General features: G+C 51.7%; 1 protein-coding gene across 6 annotated transcripts in view; it reads left to right on the top strand.

The window, feature by feature from the left end:
* Positions 1-352: 352 nt before the first annotated feature.
* Positions 353-8,562, top strand: part of CFAP73 (cilia and flagella associated protein 73) — a 10,299-nt gene continuing 2,089 nt past the window's right edge. The window contains exons 1-7 of one of the 6 annotated variants that reach the window (XM_067014829.1): positions 353-611; positions 2,174-2,282; positions 3,209-3,304; positions 3,633-3,833; positions 4,354-4,575; positions 4,842-5,017; positions 8,045-8,186. In XM_067014829.1, the coding sequence (XP_066870930.1) occupies positions 556-611; positions 2,174-2,282; positions 3,209-3,304; positions 3,633-3,833; positions 4,354-4,575; positions 4,842-5,017; positions 8,045-8,186 (1,002 nt within the window). In that variant the 5' untranslated portion in view covers positions 353-555. Of the gene's footprint in view, positions 612-2,173; positions 2,283-3,208; positions 3,305-3,632; positions 3,834-4,353; positions 4,595-4,841; positions 5,018-8,044; positions 8,187-8,562 lie in introns of those variants that run through there. The other 5 variants (XM_067014831.1, XM_067014830.1, XM_067014832.1 and 2 more) reach the window with 5 other exon arrangements.

Genomic DNA, 8,562 nt, shown 5'->3' with positions numbered 1-8,562 from the left:
TGAGACAAGGCTAGGGTAGCGCCATCCCCAGCAATGGGAGTGGACCGTCAAAGGGCTGGAACATAGTAGGACCTCAGCACCTTGCCAGGGAGTGAATGCCTGCCCCCCAAGGACCTGGCAAACAGTGGGTGCCCAATAATTACTCATCTGAACAGACATCTGAGCACACAGCCACATTAGTGAGGCCCCATCCCACCCATCCAGGAAGAGGTTTGACCAGACATGGGGCACCGAGGGGCAAATTCTTGGCCAAGAGACCCACGTCCTGTTCACTGCACCCCAATTTAGATTGGGAGTTCAAGCCTCCTCCAGAACGGGCAGAAGATGCTCCCCTCCCTGCAGCCCCGTCTCTCTCCCTCTCCGGGGTGGATTCTCCAGGCCTCAGGCAGGCAATGGAATGTTGTGTCGTTGGTTGCCCTGGAGACCGAGGCTGGCTGGGTGGCTGCCTTCCGGGAATACTGAGCGTGCAAACCCTCCATCAGAACCCTCCAGGGCCTCCTCTAGGCTAGTGCAAAACTCCAGCAAGCAAGCAAGCCTGGGGCAATTGCCAGGAGAATGGCAGTGCCCTGGGAGAAACATTTCCGACTGGCGTTGCAAGAGAAACTGTCTACGTGAGTGGCGCGGAGTGGCAGGGAGGGCTGACAGGAGGGCAGGAGCAGCGGGATGATCCCTCCCTTCCCCCTACCCCTGGCTTCTCGCTTCTGGCTTCCTCGGGCAGTTCTTGATGGGGGATTACTGCCCCCATTTCATAGAGGGAGAAACTGAAGCTCCGAAGGAAATGGCCATTTCCGCAAGGTCTCAGGGGCCGTTAGGGCCGAGCTGGGTCAATGGCCCAGGTCTCTCATCTGTTCCTGATCCCCATTCCTAGTTGATATCCAGCTGAGATTATACCATTTGATCCAAGGTGGGAAGGCATTACTCTTTGAGCTCTGGCCCCCTCTCACTGCAAACTGCATTTTAAAGGAAGGGTGGAGGAAGCTTGTCCGGGGTGCCTGCCTTGTTTCAGCAGTGTGGCCGGGGGTCCCATCTTCAGTCTAAGAATCAGTCAGATGGGAGGGTTTCCCCTGGACCAGAGCTGGGAGAGCCTTGCCTAGTGGAATGGTAGTGCATCCCTTCTGCCCCCTACGCAGCCGACCCTGCGGAGCTGTGTCCAGCCCCTCCTCTCCCCTGTCAGCCTGGCCCCAGATCCCAGCCTCCCTCTGGATCCCCCCCCCCCGCAGAGGTCAATAGGCAGCTCAGTCTCAGCTTGGCCTTCGCGAAGAGCTGATCTCCCTGCTGCCCACTCAGCCCACTACCAGCAACATCCTTCCAGCATCTAGGCTCCCCTTCGACTCCTTTCTCACCCTCTCATCACCCCATCAGCTCTGCTCTCCAGGGGTATCCAGAACCGACCCCTCCTTACCTCTCTGCTGCACCCACCCAGATCAGAGCCCCATCCTCTCCGCATTATCCTGTGACCCGTCCCTGGTCCCCTGCAGCTGCCCTGCCCCTCCTGTCATCCTTGCTCCCCACAGGAGCCAGAGGGGGTTCCCTCCTCTGCTCCAGACCCTCCCATGCCTCCCACCTCACTCAGAGTCAAGGCCAAAGTCCCCCCTCATCACGGCCCACCGCAGTCTCACCCTCACAACTTCCCTGATCTCAGTTCTCATCTCTCTGCTCCTCCCTCCCCTCCAACTGCACTGGCCTCCTGGCAGCTCCTTCTACACACCAAGGTCCTTCCCTTGGGGTTTGGCATTGGCCATTCCCTCGGCCTAGAATCTGTTCCCTGCGGTATCCACGTGGCTCCCTCCCTCTCCCCTTCAAGTTTCTGGTCAGAGGTTCCCCCCACAGAGACTTTTCTATCTCCCTATTGAGAGATTTCCTTCAGTCTGCTGAATTTTTCATCTTAGCACCTGCCATGTCCTAGCATTATTTATTACTACTTGCTCGCTTTTTTTTCTGTGGCCCCCAGCGGGATGGCAGCTCCTGGAGGGCAGGGATCTGTCTGTCTTGATCAGGGCTGCATCCCCAGTGCCTAGAACAGTGCCTGGTACAGAGTAGGTGCTCGGGACAATTTGTTGAAGAATTCAACAGCCAGGAGGTGGCTAATTGGGATATGTCAGGCACCAGTGGGGAGTTTGGGGGCCCTGACTCTTGCCTCCTTCACCCTCACCTCTTCCTTGAGCCCCTCCAGGAAGATCCAGGGGCAGAATGTGGACCACGTCCCACCGCCACTGCTGCGTCTCTTGGAGAAGAGGCAGGAACTGGTGGATGCGGACCAGGGCCTTCGGGCCCAGAAGGAGGTAAGCCACTCAATGCAGTCCCTGAAACTTTTGGGGACAAAAAGTTAAGAAAAGATGGGGGAAAAAAAGATGGGAAAGTGATGGAGCCAACTTATTACTACAAGGTCTGAGACAAATCACCGTCCTGAGCCTTGGTTTCTTCATCTGTCAAATGGGGATCAAATGAGATCAGTGGTTTGTGCAAATAAAGGTGCACTGAGCAGTTACTGCATGCAGGGCACTGCACTGGGATCTAGAGGTCTCACCACAGTCCCTGCCCTCACGGGCTCACACCTTAGAGAAGGGGACAGACAAGTGTCCAGGTGGTGGTGGCTGTGAGGGGGGAAGCACTGAGCAGGGTCTGTGGGAGCCCAAAGAAAGTCCCTATCTCTACACAGGGGTGGTCACGGAGGACTTCCTGGAGGAAGTGAGGTCTTAGGGACCGCTGAAGGGCAAGTCGGCTTATCCAGCAAAGGGGGACAGGGTGAGGAGGGGGAAACAGGCAGAGGGTGAAGCATCTACAAAGACAGGAAGGCAAGGACAAAACACAGGTGGGTAAGAGGCTAGAAGACAGTATCGGAGGAGAGAGGGTAAGATGAGGCCCCAAGGAAGAGCAGGGATGCTGACACGCAGGGGCTACAGGAGGGAATTTGGGTTTCAGCGTGGGTGGTGGGAGCCACGGGTGGACTTGAGAAAGGGTGCAGTGACAAGATTAAGGGCAAAAGGGACTTCCCTGGTGGTCCAGTGGTTAGGACTCCGCGCTTCCACTGCAGGGGGCATGCGTTCGATCCCTGGTCGGGGAACTGAGATGCCACATGCCTCAAGGGGCAACCAAAAAAAAAAAAAAAGATTAAGGGCAAAAGATGAGCGAGGTTAAGTGTGAGCGTGAAAGCGCTGGATGACTTGAAACCCCAAACACACACAGACACCCACTCCTTACCCCCCAGGTGTTCCAGACTATGAAGGCATCCCTGAAACAGCGGTGGGAACAATTGGAACAGAAAGAGCAGGAGTTAAAGGGGTCCTTTGAAAAGTTTTTGCAGGTAGGTGGAGCCTGCTGCGGGGAGGCAGGGCAGAGGGTCACAACGTCACAATCCTAAAGGAGCCAGACAGGTCACCTAAACTTAAAAAGTGGGCTTACCAATACAAAAGGGAGTGGTGGGAAATACACACTCACTGCCTGAAGCATTTTAAAAAGCGTGGGAGTGGAGTGAGGGACCAAAATCAGAGATTCTGGCGGGACTTGGCCCGCGGGCCATCTGTGTGCAACCGTGACTCAGCGTGCGAATGTTGGGGCGGAGTGGATGCGGCAAGCTCCGCAGGCTCCCAAGTCCTGGGGGTCGTGGCCTCCTCTCCATCCCTCCTTCCCAGGATGCCGAGGCCCGGCGCAGCCGCGCACTGCGGAGGGCGGCCGAGGAGCGGCGACGGGCGGGCCGCCGGGAGGCGGAGGCGCTGCGGCTTCGGGCTCAGCTGGAGGAGCTGCAGCGGGAGCGCGCGCGGCTGCAGCGCCGCCTTTGGCGCCTCGAGCCCTGCGCGCGCCTGCTGGGGCAAGTACTGGGGCAGCTGCCCGAGGTGAGCGCCCTGCAGGAGGCTTCGGTGTTCAGCGCCACGTGCAGCCCCAGGCAGCCTCAGGGACGGCTTTGGAAGTGTGCACTACTGGAGCGCTGACTGTATGCCAGGAGTCACCACTTATTGAGCACTAACTGTATGTCAGGAACACGCTTTGTTCTTGAATTCTCCCCAAGGTGCAGTGAAGTGAGTCTTGTTATTGCCAATCCTATTTTACAGATGGGGCAGCTGAGGCTCGGAAAGATAACTTACTCAAGGACACACAGGCAGGTGGGGGGAGGGGGAATCCAAACACTCAGTGTTAGTTGAATGAAACAGTGACTTAGTGTTAATCACAGGCAGTGAAGCTTAGCTAGGCTGGATGGGGGAGGTGGGGAGGGGTCGGAGTAATCACGCTTCTGGGGCGGGGGCTGTGTAATGCCCCCATTTCACAGTTGGGCTGAGGAGGCGCGGGGGGGTGGTAGGGCGGGGAAGAGCAGGGGGGCTGCTGTCCCGGTGAGTCCCCCTCCCGACCCCATCCCAGTTCCAAGAGGTCCCCGAGCTGGTGGCGCGCTTCGACGGCCTGGCCGACACGCAGGCGGCGCTGAGGCTCACGGAGCGCCAGCGGCTCGCGGAGCTGGAGGAGGCGCGCGCGCGGCTGCAGCGGCTGCGGCAGGCCCGACAGGACGAGCTGCTGCGGCAGGGCCAGCGGCGAGCGCAACTGCTGGAGCAACTGGAGGCGGCGCGGGAGCGCACGCTGCACTGGGTACCGCCGCAGGGAGGAGGTGGGCGCCCGGGACCCCAGCCTCCCACCGCCGGGAGGAGTGCCATATGGGGCAACGCTACGCTCATGGGCGGGTTTCAGGCATCGGAAAGCGCTTTAGGGCGCAGGAGGCCCTTCCTATGAGAACTTGACACCCGAGTCCAGCACTCCTCTCCCTGATAGCACCTAGAGGCATCTATGACTGGTGGGAAGTGGGCGCGAGTGTGGCCCCAGCCCTCCTCAGGCCAGCTCACACCTTAATGGGGAAGGGGGCTGTGTTCTCCAGGAATCCAAGTGTATTCAGATCCAGAACACCGCGGCTGAGAAGGCCCTGCTCCTGGGACGCACCAGGATGGCAGCACTCAACCTGTTCCAGCTCGTGTGCCAGCACCAGAGGCGGCCACCTGCCCTGGACATCGAGGACACCAAGGGGCAGCTGGAGCAGGTGAGGACACCTGTTTATGTCACCTCCAGCCCCCTCACCGTTGGGAACATCATGGTGCCTGAAATCCCACCTTCTCTGGGTTAAGCGTGACCCTCTGCGATCAGAGCCCAGTCTCCTAGCTCCGTGGCCGCCTAGCCCCCTGCCCGGGAGCCCTGGGTCGGTCTTGGCTCTGCCGGTCACCTGCTATGAGGTCAGAAGGAAGTTGGATCCTCTCTGGGTCTCAGTGCCCTCACTGTGCAGGAGGCCGGGGTATATACTGATGGGTACAATACAGTGATGCCAAGGGTTCTTCTGTCTCAGGATCAAAAGCACAAACGCGACATCGGTAAGAAATTAGTCTCTGACCCTCTGGCTCCCGCCTGGTCAGGCCTTGGCTTCCCTGGGGAGCGTGAGGGCAGCGTCGTACAGTGGTTTCTCTTTCTGCACAATGGCGTTACAAATGTCACTGTGTACCAAGTATGCCCAGATTTTCTATTCGCTCGGGTTTGCAAGGTGGTAGAACATGTGACATGGTTTACAACAGAGGCAGGAGGTTTCTGACTTTGGACACTTCTGTTGATTCTAGTGGGTCCCCAAAGCATGGCCCCTTTGAGAAGTGGAGGAAACACCCCCGCCTTTGCCCCATCCCATCCCACGCCTGTCCTGCAGCTAGAATTCCAACCAAATGCCAAGAACTGGGTCCCCAGAGCCTACCTTTGTGCCACATCCTGAGTCGGGTGGATTCGTAGGTACACCACTGTCCTCTCAACTGTGGCCCGGGTACCCCAAGGTACAAAAGACGACTCTAGGAGGGACAGAGGCTCGATATGAAGCAACAGGCAAAAGCCAGTCCTTTTTATTTTATTTTAATAGAGCTTTATTGGAGTATAATTGCTTTATCGGAGTATAATCTTTATTGGAGTATAATTGCTTTATTGGACTATAATTGGAGTATAATTGCAATACTGTGTTAGTTTCCGTTGCACAACAAAGCGAATCAGCCATATGCATACACGTCCCCATATCCCTTCCCTCTTGCATCTTCCTCCCACCGTCCCTATCCCACCCCTCTAGGTGGTCACAAAGCACCGAGCTGATCTCCCTGTGCTATGCTGCTGCTTCCCACCAGCCAACTATTTTACATTCCATAGTGTGTATATGTCGATGCTACTCTCACTTCACCCCAGCTTCGCCCTCCCACTCCATGTGCTCAAGTCCATTTTCTGTGTCTACCTCTTTATTCCTGCCTTGCAACTAGGTTCATCAGTACCATTGTCTTTTTTTAGATTCCATATATATCCATTAGCATATGGTATTTCTTTTTCTCTTTCTGACTTACATCACTCTGTATGACAGACTCTAGGTCCATCCACCTCACTACAAATAACTCAATTTCGTTTCTTTTTATGGCTGAGTAATATTCCGTTGTATGTATGTGCCACATCTTTATCCATTCATCTGCTGATGGACATTTAGGTTGGTTTCATGTCCTGGCTATTGTAAATAGTGCTGCAGTGAACATTGTGGCACATGACTCTTTTTGAATATGGTTTTCTCAGGGTATATGCCCAGTAGTGGGATTGCTGGGTCGTATGGTAGTTCTATTTTTAGTTTTTTAAGGAACCTCCATACTGTTCTCCATAGTGGCTGTATCAATTTACATTCCCACCAACAGTGCAGGAGGGTTCCCTTTTCACCACACCCTTTCCAACATTTATTGTTTCTAGATTTTTTGATAATGGCTATTCGGACCGGCATGAGGGGATATCTCATTGTAGTTTTGATTTGCATTTCTCTAATAATTAGTGATGTTGAGCATCTTTTCATGTATGTCTTCCTTGGTGAAATGTCTATTTAGGTCTTCCGCCCATTTTTTAACTGGACTGTTTGTTTCTTTGATATTGAGCTCCATGAGTTGTTCGTATATTTTGGAGATTAATCCTTTGTCTATTGTTTCATTTGAAAATATTTTCTCCCACTCTGAGGGTTGTCTTTTTGTCTTGTTTATGGTTTCCTTTGCTGTGCAAAAGCTCTTAAGTTTAATTAAGTCCCATTTGTTTATTTTTATTTCCGTTACTCTAGGAGGTGGGTCAAAAAAGATCTTGCTGTGGTTTATGTCAAAGAGTGTTTTTCCTGTGTTTTCCTCTAAGAGTTTTATAGTGTTTAGTCTTACATTTAAGTCTTTAATCCATTTGGAGTTTATTTTTGTGTATGGTGTTAGGTAGTGTTCTAATTTCATTCTTTTACATGTAGCTGTCCAAGTTTTCCCAGCACTGCTTATTGAAGAGGCTGTCTTTTCTCCACTGTATGTTCTTGTAATTTGTCATAAATTAGGTGCCCATATGTGCATGGATTTATCTCTGGGCATTCTATCCTGTACCATTGATCTATATTTGTTTTTGTGCCAGTACCATACTGTCTTGATTACTGTAGTTTTGTGATACAGTTTGAAGTTGGGGAGCCTGATTCCTCCAACTCCATTTTCCTTTCTCAAGATTGCTTTGGCTATTCGGGGTCTTTTTTGTTTCCATACGAACTGTAAAATGTTTTGTTCTAATTCTGTGAAGAATGCCATTGGTAGTTTGCTAGGGATTGCATTGAATCGGTAGATTGCTTTTGGGCAGTATAGTCATTTTCACAATATTGATTCTTCTAATCCAAGAACATGGTATATTTCTCCACCTGTTTATGTCATCTTGGATTTCTTTCATCAGTATTTTATAGTTTCCTGAGTACAAGTCTTTCACCTCTTTAGGCAGGTTTATTCCTAGGTATTTTATTCTTTTTGCTGCAATGGTAAGTGGGAATGTTTCCTTCTCTTTCTGATTTTTCGTTGTGTGCACGAAAATCTCTGGGAATGCCAGAGATTTCTGTGCATTAATTTTGTATTCTGCAACCTTACCAAATTCCTTGATTAGCTCTAGTAGTTTTCTGGTGGCATCTTTAGGATTTTCTATGTATAGTATCATGTCACTGGCAAACAGTGACGGTTTTACTTCTTTTCCGATTTGTATTCATTTCTTTTTCTTCTCTGATTGCTGCGACTAGGACTTCAAAAACTATGTTGAACAAGAGTGGTGAGAGTGGACAGCTTTGTCTTGTTCCTGATCTTAGAGGAAATGCTTTGTTTTTCACCATTGAGTACGATGCTTGCTGTGGGTTTGTCATATATGGCCTTTATTATGTCGAGGTAGGTTCCCTCTATGCCCATTTTCTGGAGAGTTTTTATCATAAATGGGTGTTGAATTTTGTCAAAAGCTTTTTCTGTATCTATTGAGAGGATCATATGGTTTTTATTCCTTAATTTGTTAATGTGGTGTATCACATTGATTGATTTGTGTATATTGAAGAATCCTTGCATCCCTGGGATAAATCCCTCTTGATCATGGTGTATGATCCTTTTAATGTGCTGTTGGATTCTGTTTGCTAGTATTTTGTTCAAGATTTTTGCATCTATGTTCATCAGTGATATTGGTCTATAATTTTTTTGTGTGATATCTTTTTCTGGTTTTGGTATCAGGGTGATGGAAAGCCAGTGCTTTTTCAACCAACCATCTGGTATTACC

Source organism: Kogia breviceps, chromosome 15 (assembly GCF_026419965.1).
Source record: "Kogia breviceps isolate mKogBre1 chromosome 15, mKogBre1 haplotype 1, whole genome shotgun sequence".
NCBI classification, from domain to species: domain Eukaryota; kingdom Metazoa; phylum Chordata; class Mammalia; order Artiodactyla; family Physeteridae; genus Kogia; species Kogia breviceps.
Note: the sequence above shows the minus strand (reverse complement) of the source record. Positions and strands in the feature narration are given on the sequence as shown.